This window comes from Laetiporus sulphureus, assembly GCF_001632365.1.
Source record: "Laetiporus sulphureus 93-53 unplaced genomic scaffold LAESUscaffold_65, whole genome shotgun sequence".
In the NCBI taxonomy this organism is placed as follows: Eukaryota; Fungi; Basidiomycota; class Agaricomycetes; order Polyporales; family Laetiporaceae; genus Laetiporus; species Laetiporus sulphureus.
In genome coordinates, this window is record NW_024468574.1 from 148,020 (window position 1) to 169,463 (window position 21,444).

The 21,444-nt window shown below is 54.5% G+C and overlaps 7 protein-coding genes across 7 annotated transcripts; 5 read left to right on the forward strand and 2 right to left on the reverse strand.

Annotated features, from left to right (window-relative positions):
• Nucleotides 1-47: 47 nt before the first annotated feature.
• On the reverse strand, nt 48-1,877 carry LAESUDRAFT_731556 (enolase). The gene is made up of 7 exons (XM_040910067.1): nt 1,827-1,877; nt 1,723-1,777; nt 1,548-1,643; nt 1,064-1,495; nt 540-999; nt 306-479; nt 48-249 (listed from the first exon to the last, which is right to left on the reverse strand). The coding sequence occupies exons 1-7, from the start codon at nt 1,854-1,856 to the stop codon at nt 171-173; spliced, it is 1,326 nt and encodes a 441-aa protein (XP_040758925.1). The 5' UTR covers nt 1,857-1,877; the 3' UTR covers nt 48-170.
• Nucleotides 1,878-3,083: 1,206 nt separating this feature from the next.
• LAESUDRAFT_798417 (uncharacterized protein) lies at nt 3,084-4,993 on the forward strand (the record flags this gene model as incomplete). Its single annotated transcript, XM_040913986.1, has 8 exons — nt 3,084-3,223; nt 3,485-3,520; nt 3,558-3,607; nt 3,694-3,767; nt 3,829-3,913; nt 3,979-4,025; nt 4,046-4,453; nt 4,515-4,993. The coding sequence occupies 8 exons, from the start codon at nt 3,084-3,086 to the stop codon at nt 4,686-4,688; spliced, it is 1,014 nt and encodes a 337-aa protein (XP_040758926.1). The 3' UTR covers nt 4,689-4,993.
• A 106-nt stretch (nt 4,994-5,099) lies between these two features.
• On the forward strand, nt 5,100-7,591 carry LAESUDRAFT_494507 (NGP1NT-domain-containing protein). The gene is made up of 7 exons (XM_040902680.1): nt 5,100-5,361; nt 5,415-5,563; nt 5,622-5,787; nt 5,853-6,121; nt 6,177-6,419; nt 6,481-7,332; nt 7,397-7,591. Exons 1-7 carry the CDS (start codon nt 5,121-5,123, stop codon nt 7,517-7,519), a joined length of 2,043 nt encoding a protein of 680 aa, XP_040758927.1. The 5' UTR covers nt 5,100-5,120; the 3' UTR covers nt 7,520-7,591.
• A 71-nt stretch (nt 7,592-7,662) lies between these two features.
• LAESUDRAFT_752835 (glycoside hydrolase family 89 protein) lies at nt 7,663-10,077 on the reverse strand (the record flags this gene model as incomplete). Its single annotated transcript, XM_040911748.1, has 3 exons — nt 9,780-10,077; nt 9,609-9,728; nt 7,663-9,547 (listed from the first exon to the last, which is right to left on the reverse strand). Exons 1-3 carry the CDS (start codon nt 10,028-10,030, stop codon nt 7,663-7,665), a joined length of 2,256 nt encoding a protein of 751 aa, XP_040758928.1. The 5' UTR covers nt 10,031-10,077.
• An 892-nt stretch (nt 10,078-10,969) lies between these two features.
• Nucleotides 10,970-12,111, forward strand: LAESUDRAFT_707925 (mitochondrial ribosomal protein S15). The gene is made up of 3 exons (XM_040906669.1): nt 10,970-11,015; nt 11,066-11,692; nt 11,748-12,111. The coding sequence occupies exons 1-3, from the start codon at nt 10,991-10,993 to the stop codon at nt 11,957-11,959; spliced, it is 864 nt and encodes a 287-aa protein (XP_040758929.1). The 5' UTR covers nt 10,970-10,990; the 3' UTR covers nt 11,960-12,111.
• Nucleotides 12,112-13,149: 1,038 nt separating this feature from the next.
• LAESUDRAFT_731561 (uncharacterized protein) lies at nt 13,150-16,455 on the forward strand. The gene is made up of 6 exons (XM_040910068.1): nt 13,150-13,237; nt 13,304-13,734; nt 13,783-14,266; nt 14,346-14,885; nt 14,946-15,280; nt 15,337-16,455. Exons 1-6 carry the CDS (start codon nt 13,228-13,230, stop codon nt 16,219-16,221), a joined length of 2,685 nt encoding a protein of 894 aa, XP_040758930.1. The 5' UTR covers nt 13,150-13,227; the 3' UTR covers nt 16,222-16,455.
• A 768-nt stretch (nt 16,456-17,223) lies between these two features.
• On the forward strand, nt 17,224-19,052 carry LAESUDRAFT_764010 (uncharacterized protein; the record flags this gene model as incomplete). The annotated part of the gene is made up of 6 exons (XM_040913364.1): nt 17,224-17,563; nt 17,616-17,685; nt 17,748-17,848; nt 17,907-18,147; nt 18,206-18,845; nt 18,915-19,052. The coding sequence occupies 6 exons, from the start codon at nt 17,224-17,226 to the stop codon at nt 19,050-19,052; spliced, it is 1,530 nt and encodes a 509-aa protein (XP_040758931.1).
• Between the last annotated feature and the right edge of the window lie 2,392 nt (nt 19,053-21,444).

Sequence of the window (21,444 nt, forward strand, 5' to 3'; positions counted from 1 at the left end):
TCAACTCAATTGTACGCCATCGATCCAACATCTCAACACAACTGTGCTCTGTCAGGTATCGTTTTCATTGCGTTTCTTTCCCTTCAAATGACAGCAGAGTACAGTCTATGATTGAGCGCAGCACTTCTTCAACTTACACCCTCTTACAACTTCCTGACTCGCGCGCATTTTTACTTGAGCAGAGCCGGGGGCGTGTGTCCGGCAGCGAGACCCTTCGCGCCCGCGTAGACGCCGTTGCCAAGCTCCTCCCTGTGAAGCATAGATGGTCAGTACAGCCATCCATATTGACCGAGATAATGTCATACTCAATGCGGAGCAGCGCGTTGTACTTCGCAACACGCTCGCTGCGTGCAGGTGCACCGGTCTTGATTTGGCCAACACCGAGGGCGACAACGAGATCGGCGATGAACGTGTTCTCCGTCTCACCGCTGCGGTGCGAGACCATTACACCCCAGCCATCGGACTGCGCGAGCTGAGCGCTGGATAAGAACGATGGGTGAGCATGCTCTCCTCTTTTTGCGATGTCGTCTTATACTTACGCCTGGATAGACTCAGAGATGGTACCGATCTGGTTGACCTTGAGCAGGAGACCGTTGCACGCCTTCTTCTCAATTGCAGTCTTGATGCGCAGAGGGTTCGTGACTGTCAAGTCATCGCCGACGATCTGGATGCCGCTGTTCTTCGTGAAGTGGGTCCACGCCTCCCAGTCGTCCTGGTCGAAGGGATCCTCGATCGAGACAATCGGGTACTTCTTCACGTAGCTCAGGTAGAGATCTGCGAGCTCGACGCTGGAGATCCACTTAGTCGGGTCCGAGTTGGCATTCTTGAAGTCCAGGTCGTACTTGCCGTCCTTGTAGAACTCGGACGAGGCGACATCGAGCGCGATCTTGATCTTGCCTTCATAGCCCGCTTTCTTGATCGCCTCCGTGAGCAGCTCGAGCGACTCCTCTGCGCCAGAGACGTTCGGAGCGAATCCACCTTCATCACCGACGTTCACAGCTGTTTCACGTCCGTCGTGAGGTTCTTCATAGTTTCTCGCAGTAGACAAGGCGCATATACCCACCATCAATACCATACTTCGCGCTAATGACCTTCTTAAGCGTGTGGTACGTCTCGGTACCCAACTTCATCGCCTCCGTGAAGGAATGCGCGCCAGTGGGAAGGAGCATGAACTCCTGGAACGCGAGCTTGTTGCCCGCGTGCGAGCCACCGTTGATAACGTTGAACGCGGGGCACGGGAGGACGAAGGGCGGCTTGACACCCGCGAGATCTGCGAGGTGCTGGTAGAGGGGGACACCCTTCTCGGCCGCACCCGCCATCGCGACGGCGATGCTGACACCGAGGATCGCGTTCGCGCCGAGCTTGCCCTTGTTGGGCGTGCCGTCGAGCTTGATCAGGAAGTCGTCGATCTCCTTCTGCGCGGTGACCGTGAGGCCGGACTTGATGAGCTCCGGCGCGATGGTGTCATTCACGTTGGCGACAGCCTTCAGGACACCTAAGGAGTGCGTGAAGGTGCGAGAGAGTTTGGGGGACGACGCGACGCGTACCTTTTCCGACATAGTTTGCCTTATCGCCGTCACGGAGCTCGACAGCCTCGTGAATACCAGTGGACGCGCCAGACGGCACCGACGCGCGGAAGAGTCCTACGAGTACACCGCGTAAATCCTCAGTAATTTCTTGATACTACATGTGCTTGTACGTAGAGTAAAAGCTCCCACTGACCTTTCGCAGTGTAGAGGTCGACCTCTACGGTGGGGTTTCCGCGAGAGTCGAAGATCTGCACGACGATCAGATGCTGCGCCGCTGTAGAGAGTATGTGCACGTACCTGGCGGGCGTGGACTTTCGTGATGGACATGGCGATGTGTGTGCGATGGGGTGAGGAGAGAACTGGCGCGTCAGGATGCAGCGCTGGGGCTTTATACTACGGGACCTCGCACGTGGTCCGTGAGGGAACTCTGCGGCACTCGTACGCCATCGATGCTCCAGCCGTGCAGCGCGTGTCCTTCTCTTCTCTCAACTCTGGGGCGTTCTCGTTCGTCTCGATCTGCACTGAATGAGGATACCGAAACTGTTGCGATGCCTGAGGCTCATGACTGGCTCGGACGATGTTGCGACCCTGCCAGTAACGTATGCTTCGTACGTTCTACTGGCGTGGTACGCGAGCCCAGAAGCTACCCGGGTTCAGCATATCGCATCGAAGGCGTCTGGGTCTGATCGAAGTCTCCTCCGCTTCAAATGTGCCTTGCAGTGTCGTGATTGGAGGGCCGGAACTCGAGGAAAGAAACAGAAAAATTAACCGAAGTATTGGGTAGAGTGGCCAGCGGTTCCCAATTGCCTTGTTATATCAAACAGTTCTACGTTGTTTGCGACCAACTTGCACTGTAAGTTATCTGTCGGATGTACCAGGATGTACCTAGTTCCTGGGCGCCTAACCTCGGTGCTGCAACTCGGTGTCCCCTCTGTCCGCTTTCTACTTGACGTACCCCGATGCATTAGCAGCGGTCGCTGACATCGGCACACATTCACATTCGACCCTACACAAAGCCCTTGCGCAGTGAGCATGGTGGATTCTTCCGGTACGCTCGTCATCTCTCCCCCCTTCCAAAAACAACCGTATTCAATAGAGCATATTTGAGCTTAGGCTGCACGAGGATATGGCATGGGTTCGCCTCTAGAACATCGCAATTCAGTTTCTTGTCATTGATCAGTCTTTCTGATTCCATTCCTGGTGAGCAGTGACCCATGATGGTTCCTTCAAAAACTCAAGCAATTGTGTCCATGACTACGCGAATCCTGCCATAGTCGCCCTGACGCTTCGGTATCAGAAAAGAAGTACTCTAGAGTTCCGGCTGCCGTGATCAAGGAATCATGAATCAGGGCCGATCTGACGATCCGCAGAGAACGTGATCTTTGTGCGACTGGGCATTTGAGCTCTGCGAGCTGAGCGTGCATTCTCTGCCTCTCCGGTAATCATTATATAAGTATTACCTTGTCCTGAGGAGCCTCACTAGGTAAGCCGAGGTTAAATATGGTCCTGCTGCTCTAATCTTCCCACCAGGCGTCGCTGCGGTTGACCAGCCTCATGTCTGACTCTGATCGAACGATCATTATGAATATTGTCCCAACGACGCGGCATTTTGTAGTCAAGTTGTATTGCGGTCGCCGTTTAGGGGTCACAAGGGCATTTCTTATCCCACGTTTCCTCATGGATGGTCACCGCGTGTGAGGTGGTGTACCAACACCTCCCATATCATTACGAATAAAGTGCGCCTTCCACAACGGCCAAATAGCACGAGTGCGTCAACGTGATATGAGTTCGCTATCCGGCAATCTCATTTTAGAGGAATCACTGATGCAGTCAGGGCACTTGCCGTTAGCGCATGTGCCTCCTAGGTTCTATACTAGCAGACAAAATCTTATGTTGACTTTACTGTGATGTTATTCGGTCGCTGGATCGATTTGAACTCGATTTAATGTTCACAGATTCCTGGACTGGCAATCTTCAGTGCAACTATCTTTGTGAGTCTTTCATTGTTATTGAGCATGTATTCACTAGACTCTCGCGTCGAAATGTACAAAGCGCAGCGTCCACGTCAAACCCTATAGGTCTTTCCGCAGTCACACGTCAAATTACGCTGTTTCATCTGAACATGACAACTTGATCTTCGTGACCTGCTTCTATACTTATTGAGATGTCGAAGAAGCTAGGATACTCATCTGCTGGACGCACTGCGGACTCAATGAGAGCTTCTCGCTAGGGCGTGGAGTCAGTCCGCTTGCAAGGATGGTGTTGCTCGAGCCACATAGCCTTCATTTACAAATTGCAGTTTCCCTTCACAGTGCGCCGTAATGTTCTCAACCTCGTGGTGCATCACACCATCAAGAATGACGCGATGGTCGATGAGAAGTCAGGTATCGAGCTATGTCTCGCCATTGTCTTGAGCTGCCTTCGCTAATCTTCACGTTTCACATTACAGATTTAACACCCTTTGATCCATCACTGACAGCGCCTATTGAAACTCTGGTAACTGCCGTGATTGGAAGCGCCTGTTGTACTCGTATCCCGAGTTCGACGGATTGGAGGACGAGAATCCGCTTGTCATCCCTGACATCATCCGCAAGAAAATATTCGAACTCTATGGACCCGATGTGCCATCATCTAGCGTCTGCTTAGTGACATATAGTTGGACAGTCCGTCTCAAATTCAAGAAGTACGAATTGGGCGAGCTACTCCGTTGTTGTGTATGCCGGGATACATTCGTCGGCGCGTTCACAACTTCCACACGGAGCATTTCGCAAACTATCGCGAAAACCTGGTATTCGAGATTAGAACATTCGTGCATTTTGAAAGACAAGCTTGTCCCGAAATATTCCAAGCACATGTCCCTCGATCCGGAAAGCGTGAAGCCAGTCGTCAATCGCGGTCTCTTGCTGCGCATTGAGGGTGAAAAGGTTGGGGCGCATGTTGCTTCTGTATAACTGCATCAGACTGATGTTACACTGTCCTCGACAGCCCGACGGGTCTCGTGCTGACTTTTCGGACTTACCATCCATTGAAGCGGTGGTATTCTCGCAGAAGATAATTCAGACAGACCGCCGTGGGCATTCTCTTCCTGGGCTGGGTATCCCCGACTACCATCCCGATGTGCGGGTGGGCAGGAGGGAAGGTACTGGCGGCTTGCAGTGAGTATGGGCAAAAAGTGCCTGCATGACAGATTGCTTTATGTCAAACTCTGTATCTGTACAAGAAGCATGCTACCACCGCTCCAAGAATCGTTGCAATTTGCGTTGTATCACCATTTAACTCAGCCTGGAGCCTTGATTCGCGCTTGACGCGGCCAAGTACCAGCAGGGTTCGTCTCTCGAACGTGTAACTCGTATGATGTAGTCAAACAACCAAATATTGAAGTTTCCGAGAATGGCGGCCTAACCCAACTGACGAAGAAAGCCGCGAGCGAGTTGAGTGACAGCGGCTGAGAGCCCTGCTGAGATGGCCCGAGTGAGACTTCAAAACTTCAAAGGTGAACCGGCCCGACCTGGCCGCGTACCGATCTGGCAAGGTCGCTCACGACTTTTTGCGCGCAAGCGACTCCCGCGCCTCGCATTCCACTAACCCACCATGGCACCTACCAAAAAGACGGCAACGTCTGGAAAGACGAAGTCGTCTTCCCAACCGACCTTGAAGAGGGTTAAGGGCGAGAACTTCTACCGCGATGCAAAGGCCGCCGCCCGCCTGAAGATGTTGAACGGCGGGAAGCCCGTGCGGGACAGGGACGGCAAGATCATCCAGGCGGCTGCGTTTCAGAAGGGAGAGGACGAGACGAAGCCTGGGAGAGTGCAACCTGACCGCAGGTGGTTCGGTGCGTGAAGAGACACTGCTGCAAGCAATCGAGGCATGCTCAATGTTCACCAGGGAATACCAGGGTTATCTCGCAGACTGCACTGGACCACTTCCGCACAAGTCTCGCGAACAAGCAGCATGATCCGTACTCTGTACTGCTACGTCGAAACAAGCTGCCAATGGCCTTGCTCGATGATGTCGCTAACCCGAACCTGCGCAAGGTGAGCGCAGGTCTCCGTACGGTTTCGACAAAAGTTAATATTGCAGAATCGTTGGTAGCGCTCACATATCGTCGAGACGGAACCTTTCAAAGACACATTCGGGCCTAAAGCACAGCGCAAGAAGGCGAGGATTGACGTGGGCACCTTCGAAGAGTTAAGCAAGCTCGGTGCGGCTGCGGCAGAGAAGGCAGAGGCAGCTGGTGATGCAGTCGAGGAATCGGCAGGTTCGATATCCTGCTTTTCTTCAAATTCCATCCAAATTTACGCTCTTTATGCCATGCATTCGCAGAACCTGGCGCATCGACATCAGCATCTGCTGACTTCCAAACACATGCCGATGTGATTGAGCCAATCTACGCCAAGGGTACTTCACGCCGCATATATGGCGAGCTCTACAAGGTTATTGACTCCTCGGACGTGATTTTGCACATACTTGATGCTCGGGACCCGATGGGGACACTGTGTGAGTCTGTTCTGGAGTACATCAGGAAGGAGAAGGCGCACAAGCAGGTCGTGCTGGTCATCAACAAATGTGATCTTGTGCCGAATTGGGTGACTGTGAGAGTGTTTGCCTACTAGTCCTTTACAGCAACATCTAATAATATCGTTGTAGGCTCGATACATACAATATCTGACCCCACGATACCCTACCCTTGCATTCCATGCTTCGCCCAACCATTCCTTCGGCAAGGGATCTCTCATTCAGCTTCTGCGCCAATTCTCGCAATTGCACTCTGACAAGAAGCAGATATCCGTGGGCTTCGTTGGATACCCGAATGTGGGCAAGAGCAGCGTTATCAACACGCTAAAAAGCGGAAAGGTCTGCACCGTCGCACCTGTTCCCGGCGAGACAAAGGTACGTAACAACTCGTACGATCGTCAGCATGTCTCACCCGCCCACTTATTCTTCTCTATAGGTCTGGCAATATATCACGCTGACCAAACGCATATACCTCATCGACTGTCCCGGTATCGTCCCGACCTCCGCCAAAGACTCGCAAACCTCCATCGTACTAAAGGGCGTCGTCCGCGTCGAGGCACTCGCTACGCCGTCCGAGCACATACCCGTTCTCATGGAACGTGTCAAGCCGATCTACCTCTCTCGAACGTACGGCGTGTCGCTCCCCGATCCGTCGGACCCCTCGAAGGGTTGGGCACCCGAGGCATTCATGGACAAGTTGGCGCGGATGAAGGGCCGACTGTTGAAGAAAGGAGAGCCGGACATGGAGGCGGTGGCGAAGATCCTGCTGAGCGATTGGGTGCGCGGGCGGATACCGTTCTTCGTCCCTCCGCCGGAGCGGCCGGAGGAGCTGAACGAGAAGGAGGAGAAGGCACGGAAGAGGGCTGAGAAAATGGGCGCAGCGGACGCGAAGGGGAAGGGCAAGGCGAAGGAGGGGCACGGGGAGCAGCGACCTGTAGGCGTGAAGCAGAACTTGGGATCGATCATGCAGAAGAATACGTTTGTCGGGGAGGATGTGCGGCCATTGGAGGAGGAGGACCACGATGAGGTTGGAGACGAGGATGCGGAGCAGAGCGTGGATGATGCAGTTGAAGGAGAAGAGGAAGAGGAGAAGTTGAGCTGGAACGACGTGTTCAAGGGCGATGCTCCCGAAGGCGAGATTACGACTCTCTTCAGCAAACTGGGCGACGATGAAGAGGAGGATGCCTCTACATCAGAACAAAGTGAAAAAGAGGCGGAGGATGTTGCGGACGCCGAGTCCGAGTCGGAACAGCAACTCAAGAAGGAGACTCGCATGAAAACGAACAAGGTAAGGAACACATACAATTGTTGTGTGTCATTGTATGTTCACCTTATGATTTCGCAAATTACAGCGCAAGTCAACGAACTTCTACTCAATGGCAAACGTGAAGAACAAGAATCGTGAAAAGGCTCTGCTCATGAAGTCCTTACGTGCTGGAGGCAAGGATGGTCGCAAAGGTCGTAAAAAGACCTGATGTATGCGTATTTTTTCGACGTCGTCAGCTCTGGGGCAGCAAACGTATCACTCATGCTGCTGTTGACCGGGATGGGGTATATTGCAGCTATATGACAGAATGTCTCTGCGATACTGCATGTCCATATCATGTCCATAGCATGATCACACCCACTTCTGTATCACGTCCGCGATTACGCTCATAGCATCTCCAGTGACATTCCACCCTTCTCCCGAGCTCTGGCCCCAAATCTGACTGTCCCAGGCCTCACCAATTGCCAGAAGCTCATCCGACAAGGCCGTGCTATCGTAGCTCGTCCCATTCTGCGTGATGTTCGCGAGGTACCAGACAAACGTCTGCCACCTGTCTAAGTAGTACGTGCCGACGAGCCCCGCCCACTGCTTCGACGCGTAGTCGTCGATTTCGCCGTCGGGGCCCCAAAGAGTGATTTGATTGCGCGCGTTGTATTCGAGGTAGTCGGCATAGGTGGTATTGCTCCCTGCTAAGCTGCGCGCGTCCGAGATCCAGTTGGCGAGAAGATAATTGTCGTTCGTCCAGAGTAGCGTGTCGATGTCAGAGAGGAGGGCGAGGAGCGGCGCGCCTGCTTCATTGATGGAGGCAGCGGTCGCGTCGGACGTCTCATACGCGGATATGAACGAATTGTATACGTCAATGAACCTGTTCGCGAGGAGCTGCCTTGCGACGTTCACGATGTCGTATGTGAATTCGGGTACATCTAAGAGAGCGGCATTCTGTGTTGCTGCTTCGACTAGATATTGCAGCGCGGGGACGATGGTGGTATTGGTATCATAGGGTATTTCAGTGCAGTGGTGGCCCGTGCGGTCTGTCAGTCCAGAGATGGCGGGGGCCAACTCGAATATGCTCTTGATCGTCGCTTGGGTGTCCGAGTTGGTGTTGCTGTAGACGGTCGTACTGAGGATCCTCCATGCTTCCTGTGCAGCGGAAGGGAGGGAATCGACGTAGTACCGGCGGGCGACCCACTTCTCCGTGTACGAAGTGATGTTGATGGAGGTGGACGACCATGCCTGGTCGAGCAGGATGTCATATACGATCTCGTTCCCCTCCTGACCTTCCATAGTCAGGCCCATGCCCTTCATATTCGGCGACGCAGCAAGCGCCTCGAGCGGGCCAGTGACAAGCTCGGGGAGGTTGCCCTCTATGCCCATGTTCCCGCCATAGTCGTGCAGCTCGCACCAGACCCACTGCTTGCCATAGTACGAGTCCGTGCGCTGCCACTGCGGCTGCGCCTCGGAGTACAGGTCGAGCACGATCATGCTGTCATTACCGGGCACGCCGCCGAGGTACGCAGAGATGCGGTCGGACGTCCAGAAGGACTCGCTCGCGTAGAAGAGCCAGCCCTGCATCATCCAGACCGCCTCGGGGTCCGCGGCGCGCAGCGCGGCGAAGGTGTTCGTGGATATGTTGGTGAGGTAGCCAGTATCGCCGCTGTACGGGTTGTTCTCGTTGTACTGGTCGAGGGTGTAGATGTGCGTCAGGTTCGAGCCGTATGCCGCCTGCTGCTTTGAAATGAATGATTTCTGGAGCGTCGTGAAGAGAGGGTCGAATGGCTCGAGGAAGGACACGTCTGTGAGTGTGGATGGGAATCCGTCCCACTGGCTTCCGTTCACGATCGACGCGTTTGGATAGACCTGAGCCATAGCACGGGGAACGAAACCAGTGAATGCTGGCAACACCGGGGTCATCCCGAGCTCGTACATCCGCTGCACGATCTGCTGCTGCAGGGCATACTGGTCGTCGATCCACTGTGTCGGCAAATCGCCGCCCCAGCTGCCTTGTATGTTACCGAAACGGTTCCACGCCTGGAATGCGGACCCGGAGAGGAAAGAGGCGATGTCTGCGTCGCTGAGTCCTGCCTCCTGGAACACCTGGGTGAGGATGTATTCGTAGCCGACCCATGCCAGAGGCAGATTGACGCCGCGCAGAGCGAGCCAATCCAATTCCAGAGACCATTGGTCGAAATCCCAGAAAGCGGCTGTGTACGAGAAGGTGACAGTGTTGAAGAAGTATCTTTGATCAACGGATCAGCGTCGCGAACCACCAGTGCGTCATCGTTGGTCGGTGTTCGTACCTGTAAGGAACCACAGAGCTTCCATTGACAGGCTGGCCAACCGAGGGTAGGGTGGAAGGCAATTGACTGAGACGAGAACCTGTCCACCAGATGTCAACGCCGCCGTATTCCGTTACGTAGCTACGTTCTGCTGATCAGTTCGATGCATATCATCGTATATTATAGACCCACGTGTAGAGCCCTCTCGCGCACGCGATGACGGTTGTGCATTGGACCGTGATACTGCCGCTGGTACCTTCCGTGTCACTGATGACGAACGAGTCGCCGTCTCCTTCGATCAACGAGAACGTGAACGCGTCCTCATGCGCGGGCATCTGCCGCTGCACCAACGAGTAGATTCCATCCAAGCTCGTAGTCGCCGCGTTCACGACAACTGCACCTACCACGGCCGCAGGCAGCAAGAGCTTGAGGGACCCGCGCATCTCCAGGGAAACTGCGCTTCATCTTCTATCGGCAGAGCAGACTTCATATACCTCACCATGCTCGGAAAAGAAGCCTTGTCATTAGCAAGCAGCCGAAATACTATACAGCCATTGACGGCACCGTGGAAACGCAGCAGTAGTTCCATCAGGCTCGTTAGGGCTGCGAAGCAGACCCACATGCGTGCCATGTCTGGTTATGCGGACCCGCAACGACGTGGAACGACGCATATGGACGCGACGACAGCGAATATGACACGTTCGTGGCCACCATGGGCGTCGTTCAATGCACCCGGTGCCAAGCGGCGAATGTGTGTCCTTCGTGGGCTTCATCGTCGGAAGTGTCTAAGTTTAGCACACACGGTCCGTGCGCTCGCGAAAAACCGCATCGTCCGACTAGTGCTATCAGAAGAAGCATATTCGTCAGCCTAGCTGCCGCAAGCTTTACCTCACCTGCTATTTCGTAAAGATCCACAAGTACCCTTGCCGAGCATGCACGGAGGTAGCAGGCACGAGTGCGACGTCGACTTTGCAGGACCACTTGGTGAAAGAGGCTGATCAAGCACACAGTTCAACGAGTATAGCATGCATAGATAGTAGCCAGAGGGGCTGAAAGCCTGTCATTGATGGTAACATCGACAAGGAGAAGCGTACACGAAGAAAAAAAGTTGTCACAGGGATATGTCGACATGCCGCAATATGGAACAAGATGAATCACGACACTTCCTAACCTGCTTAGCCGTAGCCATACTCTCGAGAGGACAGGACTCGGAGAGAGTCACTGGCACTGTCACGACGGTCGGGCAGTCTCACGTCGAGCAGCGTGGCATATCTCTCTGGGAGAGAAACGCAGACGCGCAAAGGGCGTGTTTTTATCCTCCTACGGCCGCTTGATGCCGAGAATTCCCACGACCAGATTTTGGGCGGGCGCCAATTGTGCTCGCAGGCGAACCGACGACTGCGATGTTGAGAGCACGCCTCGCGCAATGTACGTTCGGTGAGATCCGTGTCTATCGTGTGCTGATTGAGATTTTCCAGGCTCGCGCTCTGTCGCGTCATCTTCGTCGAGCTCGGCATGTCCTGCGTCCCTGCACACCTCCGCCGTCCTCCAGGTCTCCCTCGCGCACAGGCGTAAATCCCGCGCGACCCAGCAGGCGAACATTCAAAAGCGCAAGGAGCGCGAGCTCGCCGCGACAGGCACCCGGCCGCACGTCGTGCTCGGCCATCGCCCTGGGGACGAGGCCAAATGGAAGAGCTGCGACCTCGCGAAGATCATCATCACCGAGGAGGACATTTTCAGTGCACCGATGCCGCCGGCGAGTGCGGAACCCGGCAAGGAGCTGCAGATTCCGGAGTATATGAACTTTGGGATGGGCGAGCGGGAGAAGGAAATGTTGTTTGATGTCTTGCCGCAGCTGACGATCGAAGGGCACTTCCAGGCCAGGGAAGAGAACCCGGAAGGGTTCAGGGACCTCCGGGAGCGGCTGGACTTGGTATCTCAGAGTGCGGATATGGCGGAAGCATCGAAGAGAACATTCTTTGCGCGGCTGGTGGATTTGCGAAACGCGAATGCCAGGGGAATTGCGTTTGAGAACCGCAAGCGCATCGTGGAGGCGTTCTCAGAGCCAGACAAACCCAACGATACGGGTCGACCCGAGGTTCAAGGTGCGTATATGCCGCTGTCCACGGTGGACCTCACTAAGCTTTTTATTTCTTGCAGCGTCAATTCTGACATTCAGAATACGGAGCATATGGCACCACCTAATAAGGTCTAAGAGAGACGTCAGCAGTCGTCGAAGTTTGCGGCTCTTGGTGCATCAACGAGCAAAGGTCCTCAAGTACCTAAAGAGATTGGACCGAGATCGGTATGATAGAGTGCTTGAGAGGCTTGGACTGGAGCCGGGGAGTGTCGAGGGGGAGCTTGTAGTATGATGTGGTGTACATTTCTTTATCTGTGTGGGGAAGGTAAGAGTCAAATGTGTGCCGGTAGTAACCAGCTTTGAGATGCTTATGTTGGCGAATATATGGTTGTCAAGGTTCAGGCACCACATTACGGAGTAGGCCGGGCTGCATAAGCGATGCATACTGATTAACTTACTATTCAATTCTGAGACGTTGTGGAGGAGATACGATTTAATATCTATAATTCGCCACGATTACTTATTCTTCTTTCTCAGCAGTAGATCAGAATAAGCATAAGATCCATGTACAATCCCCCGACTCTACCAGCATCCGATACGGCACGGACAGACGAGAAGATAGGGAGACGTAGGTGTGAAGAGGCCCGCGGTGACGATCGCGCGTCCGAGAGTGGCGGACTGTGACTCGTAAATTCGATCTCCCGCGGAGGATCGAACACACCAGCCAATCGTTTGGACGTACCGGGGACGATGTCTGTCACCGCTGACGCGGCCCCACTCTTCTTTTCTTTATGTCTCTTCTTATTTCCTTAAATGTCAAGGATGTTACCATATTTAGCAAGTTCTCACGCGATTGTCTCCCCATCAATCGAAGACTCCACCTCTGAGCTATCTGTACGATTTCCTGCCCCTCAGATGTATATAAAGGCATCCTCCCGCCTACGAATGGAGCAGCTTTTCCCCCCTGGACTTTACTCACACTCTCGGATTGGCAAAGTCGGCTGGCAACGCGCGACGTCTTCGGATTAACCAAGTGTATCAAGTTTTTAGAGTTCTATCATTCACTCGCGTCGTCATTCTCTGGGCTACGCTCTAGGCGACGTATGCAATTCGACCAGTCCGGTATCTACGTCGAGGACCCATCGAACGCTTCTGCACATACAGGATCTCTAGTCTACCGCAGTAAACACCTCCTCAACGTCTGAATCTTCCTGACCTCCATGCTGAAATGACATATGTGTACCAGTATAGTCCAGCTACAGCTGTATTTCACGAGCTTCTGCGACGGGTCAAGCTCACGCGACCCGCCACTTTGTAGGGGTGCGCGTCGGATTAACGGTCGACTCGTTTTGCTTGTCTTCCCTGAGTTTAACCTGCTCGTTGCTCTCCCCGTGGTGGGGAACACTACACCTGCCATAAATGGGTTGAGCGGGGGAGTAAGGGGGTGGTAGCGCTCGTGATCGAGGTCGGGACTGGCAGCGACCGCCAGCCACAGGCTCGCGGTCACCCACAGAACGCGACCGTGACCAGGGCCCGGCCTTAGTCAATATCATCCCACCTATGGCTGCAGGTGCGAAATGTCTCTCTCTCAACCTCGCGTCCGAGTCTGCACACTCAAAGTGTCGAGCCATCACAGTCTCCACTCCGCCGCCGGCCTCCATGGTCGACTTCCCCTCGTCCTCCGAGTCCCACCTCTCCTCCAGCCTGAGCAATTCCGACGTTCATCATTCGCGGCTTCCGCACCTCCCTTTCCGGCGCATCTCGCTGCCTTCTGCACCAAATTTGCTGCATCGACAGTCGATTGTGAGCACCGCGTCCTTCGACTCGCTGCCTGAGGAGGGAGTCAAGCCCGTGGCGCCCGTGCCCGCCTTCACCCCGGCGGTCATTCGAAACGCCACCAAACCACCCAGACACAGGCCGTCGTCGCTGGATATTGCGCGGAAGGCCCCGCGGAGGAGCCAGATGCGTCCGGTTAATGAGCGGAGGGAGGCGAAGCGGAAGAAGGTCATCAATGAACTTCATGAAACGGAGAAGTCATATGTTGATGGATTGGAACTAATTTATTCTGTGAGTCGTTCGTGATCATCATATGTGTGCACACTCATGATTCCGTAGCATTTCTTGACCCCTATCATTGCATCTCTGGACACGCCCGAGCAACTGCTTGATCGCTCTGAGCTCACATCCATCTTCTCAAATTTCATCGACATCTGGAATCTACATCGCTCGTTCTACACTACACTCACCACCTTTCTTGAGACATCCGCATCTGCACATCCAGACGAGCCTCCACCCCTCTCACCAGTGCTGCTCGCGCATTTCCCCTACCTATCACTATACACGCCATTTGTCACCTCTTTCTCTGACGCTTTGACTGCTTACTCGTACCTGCTCTCTACGCACCACACCTTTGCAGAGTTCATATCGCGCCAGGAAGCAGACCCGCGCTGCGGCAAGCTCAAATTCCGAGACTGGCTCCTGACCATCGTCCAGAGGTGTCCACGGTATCTTCTCCTCTTGAAGGATCTAATTAGCTGCACCGATCCAGACGACCCAGAGTACGCACAGCTCACCGCCGTACACACGCTCGTTGCCAAAAGTGAGGAACAATCAAGATTTGATGACGTCCCGCAGCATCTCATAATGAACGCGCTCGCTGACGTATCCTCTCTCTCCAGTCACCTCTTCCCTCGACACCTCGCTCCACACGCACGCGCAGATCCTCTCCCTCCTCGCGCTCCAGCGCAACACCGCCCACCTCCCCTTCCCGCTCATCTCGCCCGGGCGAACGTTCCTCAAGCGCGCGCCACTGCTGCAGCTCGAGGGCTCCACGCCAAAGGAGCGCGAGTTCCTGCTCTTCTCCGACTGCATCATGTGGCTCGCGAGCGCGGACGGCGATGGACTCCTGGACAAGCTCGAGGCGGTCAGCGGGCACCCGCCGCTCATGCGCACGCGCAGCAAGAGCGACGCGGATATGCCCCTAGCGGCGGAGGCACTGAAGCACAAGGAGTCGATGCTGGGGTTTAGGATTCATTATCATCATCACCATCCGAGGCGGAAGGTGAGGCGTGCGAGCAGCGCGGCGGACGAGAGGTGGGTGTATAAGGGCCATGTGGACCTCGTCGACGTCGATGTGGTTGTGACTACGCCCCGCGAGCCTGGAGAGGAGAGGCGGTTTGAGATTCTCAGCCCGCAGCAGTCGTTTGCTGTCTATGCAGGTTCGTACAGCACCATTACTGCATTTATGTGTATTGGTACATCTCTCAACGTTATCGCAGGAAGTGAAGAGGAGCGCGACGAGTGGAGCACTGCCATTCGAAATGCAAAATCCTCTCTGCTCGTTTCGCTGAATGTGATGCAGCCCAACTCGACCTTGACGTCCTCCTCTTCGACGAATCATCTCCGGCGCACGCTCCAAGCGCTGCCGTATTCTCCTGACGAGGATGCACGTCGGCCCAAGCGAGGCAGAGTGGACCACTTTGTTCCGGCGATTTGGATTCCGGACGGAAAGTCGCAGAGCTGTATGCGCTGTGGACGGACGTTTGGCTGGCGCAGGAGGCGGCATCACTGTAGGCTGTGTGGTCGATGCGTTTGTGGCAGCTGTTCAAGCAAGGTGAGTTTATGCCACAAAACTAAGTCGATTGTTGATACGATATGGCCACGCCTCAGGAGTTTTTCATAATAGACGAGACGACCAAAGATACTAGGGAGCAACATAAGCCAGCGCGCGCATGCGACGCATGCTACGAGTCTGTCTTCCCATTGCTCGAGCCTGCGCGAGAGGCTTCAACAGCATCGGGCACCACCCATTCCCACCTCACGCTCTCCGGCCTCAAGTCGATGCCTTCTCTCGTCTTCGACCGGACCCCTTCCGCGCTGATGGCCATCGACGTCGACAGCCCGAGGAGCGCCAAACGTGTGCTGGCTCGGATTGACGATGAGCATGGCATGGCGGACAGCGCCGACGCAGGTCCGTCTGTGTCCGCAATCAGAGTGAAGCCGTCAGCGCGGCCGAGGAGCTATATCCACATCCTAGAGGACTTTCACGAGTTCGGAGAAACGTCGGCGCCGCCCTCGGCCAGCACGAGCTTCTCGCGATACAGCTCGATGATAGGGGGGCGGGACGGGCACTGCGAGGAAGAAGAAGTGGCAGCAGTGGAGAGTGCGTTTACGGAGATGGAATCGCCCAGCCGGACGACGACAGGGACGGGGACGACGACCGAGTCGAGCTTTCCGCCGACGCCGAAGCGCGAGAACACGGTGCGGAGGCATAAGCGGTTCTCGCTGCCCGCAATCGCGCTGCAGACCAACCCTGTACATGCGCGCTCGAACCTCGTCGGGGAGGGCAGCGCGCGGCGGATCTCGCTCGTATTGGGTAAGGGCGAGCCGTTGGGGCATGCGCGTGCAGATGGCGATGGGGATGTTGGTGCAGATGGCGATGGCGATGGCAGTGGTGATGGTGGTGGAGAGGAGCGCGGGCGGCGCGCGTCAGGGCATGGGATCGCGGCCGGGATGCTGACAGAGCTGTTGGGGAGGGTGAGGGGCTCGTCGTGAGCGGCGCGGAGCCTGGAGGGTGACAACTGTTTGGAGTTCTTGATGTTGTGCATTCGTGCATTGCATTTCCAGGACTGTGCTTCTTGTATCGTCAGCATGCATTCATCGTGTACTAAAAGTATTCTTGTGAATATTGTAGTAAACACCATTAGAATGTGGACTGAAATGAGTTATAAGCTCTGCTAGATATGTTGTTACGCACATTTTGTGTTCCACCGAGACGTTGTACCGTCGGGAAGAGCAAAGCGCTGATCTCCTTTGCCATGTATGTACAGAGATGCGCAGAAGAATCTGGTGCGAATATGACCGTGTGATCGGGAGAACTAGGTTCTGGTCTGCGAAATTGATGATGCCCAGCATTTCACCAATTTGCAGAATCCCAAATTCTATCATTCCAATAGGTTTACTTTCAAGTCAGTCAACTGAACGCTATGTAGACCTCCGCTGTTCTCGCAGCTGCAAATGAGTTAGTCTGCCGCCCACCTGCCACACGGTGGCGACCCGGGTCCGCAGTATGCGCCCACCACCTGTTGCAAGACTCGCTGGAGCCGAAATATGGGTGCGGGCATCTGTCAAGTGCTCGAGCCATGAATGACGCATGAATGCATGGTGAGGCGCTGGACACGTTAAGAGACTGGAGTAGGGACTACCCGGATGATTGTGCCCGTACTTTTTGGCTTTATGGGCGGCATGAACCTATCGCTGGCGGTGAGCAAGATATATACCTCTCAGTGACGTATTACTCGTGGAGGGTAAGTGATATTCTGCGTTGGCCTAGGTTCAGCTGCGCACAGTTATCAATTCTCTCGCAGATCAATGAGCTCGAAAGAGCCATACACTGTCAGCTGATGCAAAGATTGGCGCGTTTTTGCGCAGCTGCAGGATGATATCCTAATACATGTTCGCAGACGACGGACATGTCTGTGATGCGCCTACGCCACTGTCAGCCGAGTCGCCATATATTGCGTTCCCCTTAAAGACGCTCTCCTAAAGTTCTTCGCTATGACGCTCCCCTGGATGCCATCATACAGACGGCCCACCGGGGCGTACGAACTCCTCCCCGCCCCGCGTCCTCATGCAAAAACGTCGTCGTGCCGGCGGTCATGCCACATTCCGCGCTGGGCAAAGATCGCTGCGGTCGTTTTCCTGCTCATAGCCGTATTTCTGATCAGGCGAAAATGGGTCCGTGGGCTGATACTGCCGTGGAGCGACGAGGGCATGCCGCCGCTGTACTCGGAGTATCATGCGCACGAACTCGGCCTACCGCAACACCGACTCGATAGCGACGTCCAGCCTGCTGGCGCAAACACCAAGTACTTGTGGGTCGCAAATCACGTTTGGAGTAAATTGCTCGCTTCCTCATCCCTTACGGGTCGCTGATCATGTCGCCTCAGGGTCTGGATGGGGGAACGCAATGCAAGAACAGTTATTGAACCATTACATAGCCTACCGCGCTGGTCGCTCGTGCGTGGTGAAAAGACATTTGCTGCGCGTATGGCCCAGCTTACCCACACGTGAGAATCTAGCTTCGTCTTCGGCAACTATACCTGGTGGAGGCACGGCCTATATTCGTCCTGGAACGGCAAGCCAATCCCCGCGCAAATCCCCTACAGCGCGCTGATCCAAGGTGAGCAGGAATTCGCATGTTCTCTTGAGTGAGACCATGTTGATCACTATGACCACAGGTCCCACTGTGGGTGCGCCGATGCGCACGGATCCCACGGCGCCGCTTGCGGTTGTGAAAGAGTTCTGGGACGAGGTCTGCCCGCATCCTGTGGTGGTCCGGAGCACAGACGTCGTCAAAATGCTCGGCGGCAGGACTACCACCGCGGAACTGTTGATCGACAAGTGGGTAGAGATGCTCAACTCCATCGAGAGCCCGTGCGTGGAGGTCAAGCGCAGTTCGCCGTCAACATTCGACATATAGTGGGAGATCCTAATAATCTTGAGCGTGTGAGCGTGGCTGATTGGAATCACTTTGAAGCGTCTTCGGTGACCCTGACCGGCTGCTCGATGCCTGGCCCGGATTCTCCACATCACCCATCCTGACCGAGTTTGGCTGGGCTCCCCTCGTCGAGCGCGCCTTCGATGCAAATCGCGAGACCATCTCTCCTTTTATCACCGGTGAACCATATCTTTCACTGACGCCCTTCACCGGGACAGGCGCCGAGCGCTACACGACCATCCGCGGCCTGCTCGCGCTACACGTGCGCCGCGGAGACTTTGAAGAGCACTGCCGGAATCTTGCCGACTGGGACGCGGGATACACGGGGTACAACGCCTTCCCTGCGCTACCAGACAAGTTCGTCAAGCCGCGCGGCGTCTCACGGGACGAGAAGCGCGAGTTCTACAGGGAGCACTGCTATCCGAGCGTCGAGGAGATCGTGCGGCGTGCCGAGGAGGTGCGCAGGACGCAGGCGGGGCGGGGGCTGCGGAGCGTGTATGTGATGACGAACGCGCCGGCGTCGTGGGTGGAGGAGCTGAAGGCGGCGTTGCACGCGACGAGGCATTGGACGCATGTTGCGAGCAGCAGGGATTTGGTGCTGAGCGAGGAGCAGAAACATGTCGCGCAGGCGGTGGATATGCTCGTGGGCGAGCGGGCGCAGGTGGTCGTAGGCAACGGGGTACGTGCGCGCATTCGTGAGCTCTTCTCTCGTACATGTGCTGACGCCTGATGCCCGCTCGCGGCAAAGTTCTCCAGCCTGACCGGACAGATCACCATGCTGCGGATGGCGAATGGCGTTTCGCCCGACACGAACCGACATTGGCGACCTGCCGAGTACGTGGACTCGGAGCAGCCTTCAGGTCCTTGGGAACGCGGTGGGTCGTAGGGGAGGCTGTTGTCCCCCAGGCACAGACGCACGTTGGTCAGACTTCAGTCTCTAAAATTCATATTAGACGTTTTATTAGGGCCATACGATAAGAAGTCACACAGACTTCCTTCTAAAATGCTTGTTCAGGCCAAGCCTAATGCATCATATTCTAGTAGAGTAGAGGTTTGTAATAATAGCAATGTGCGTACCAATTGGATTGTACTTTAGTTCACGCGAGGACACTCGTCGCGAGAGACTCGGCAGTTTCATGGGTTGAAGAACGCGAGGAGTATAGGTGCACCTCGTGTTCCTCCAGGGACTATTCCGAGGATTGCCGTATATTGTGTGTTCTTTCGTGAAACCGTTGTGAGCGCTCGAATGGTTTTGGGTTAAAATCTCAATGCCGCAAACCTTTACAAGAATGATATCAGTGTTCACCGATAAGATACTTTTTAATGAGCGCACTCAAGCCTTAAGCCCAATTTTACGAGGTAGGTAATTGGTGGCTTAAAGCCGACGCCCGGAGGGGAGGATTATGCAGCGCTCAAACGCGTCCCGTAACAGGATATTCGAGGTCAATTGGCATATAAAAGCAGCTTTTACGAATGAGTACTGACCGGTTATTGACCGACGAAGGCAACCGAGCGGTTGGAGTGGCTATATTTCCGATGTCATTGATGTGCAATGCCGAAAACATCAGGAAAACTCAAATCGACTTGTGGCCCACGAACCTCCTTTTGCGCTTATTTCCGCTTGAACTGGCTTGTATAAGCAGAAAAGTGAACAAAAAGAAGCCGGAAAGTCAGAGAAAAACCCAAAACAAGGAGCATTGCAAAGAAAGTACCGATTTTAGAGGACTCGATCATGACGTGTGAAGAGATCACCGCGTACGGAGGCAGAGCGGTTCGTCGACTGAGATGCTCGACTGGTCGCATAGAGCATGAGGTCTAGCTAGTGGACCTCGAGACCTTAGGTACGAGAGATGAAGGCAATGCAATTAAAAAAAACTAGTTCGCTTGAGCTATCCGCAGAACGTCGAGCTTGATCAGCCGAGATTGCTGTCCGGGCGCACGAGTAAAGTTCGAGGGGGAAAGCCAGAGCTCCATTCGAAGGCGGGAGTGCGTCTTAAGTACATGTGCGAGACAGCTGTCCGATCGTAAGCCATGCGATGGAGTCATTGAACGTCTAAACAGCTATGTGGCCGCGTCCTCGGACGTCCAGACGTTTCGCATCAAGGAGCTCTATCTCGGCGCGAGAGACCGTACTTGCGATTCACGCTCTGCAGCAGCTTCCAGACGCGCGATCGTCACCGCAATGCATAGAGAGAATAAAATATCGAAGACAGGAATTGAAATATGAAAATTACGACGCCTGTCTCATCGAATCCTAGATCTTGGAAGCTTGCAGGAGATGCGTGACGTAGCCACAATAGCCACAAGCGCATCTGACTTAGTCTCCCGTGGGCAGACGAGACAATTCCTTCAAACCTATGCGGGAACGCTCCGGATATCTGACGTCTGCTTTTCTATTGGAGGTCCTTGTCGGGTGGGTCGGAAAAACTTGAACTCCGACCTCACGTGCAAATACAAACAAGGCACAACTTTGTGTTCGACGCGTCGCGACGCGTCTGAGGCGCGTGCTTGGACGCGCTTTGCGTCTTCGCGTTCTGTGCCCGCTTGCATTGTGCACTCCGTTGGCTATGCATTTATTCTATCTGCTATGTCATCTAGTAAATCTCTCACAGGCTCCAATAATCTACAATATGATTGGACTTTAGAAGGTCTACTGACATGCAGAACCTTCTTGGCAGAGGTGGAGAGGGAGACCAGCAGACTCAATGCTGATGTGTATGAAATGAATAGCCCGAATCAACTTCATACTGCATATATTCCATGATGTGCAGTTTGAGCAAAGAGTCAGATACCGACAATCTTCTCGAACATTGTGAAATGAAGATTGCGAGCACTCATCTAAGAAGGCTTGCAACCATGATGATCTGAAGACAAAACTCAGCACCCTATTCTGATAGATACAGACAGTGTGCTCACCACAAAGAGATTGCGACAATTCTGCCATGATCCAGATGGCAATGGACATGTGAAGTGGCTGGAGTATGAATGACTTCGCTCCTCCATCTCCTTGGCAGCAGGGCACTCCCTCACAGGTATCACCATGGCCAAGCATAAACGGTGGTCCATGATCTTCAAGCAGAGCTATGATCTTTCCCATTGAGAAACTATGAACAAATCCCACGTCCCATCGCAGTCCCTGAAATGCAAGCCTCCTTCGTTCGACAAAACCTCCCTGGCTGTTACGAAACGTACCGCCGCTCATGGTCACGTGATCCCCATGAACAAGCGCCTAGAAGAGACGCCCAATCACGGTCAGGTGATATCAGTCACTATGTGAC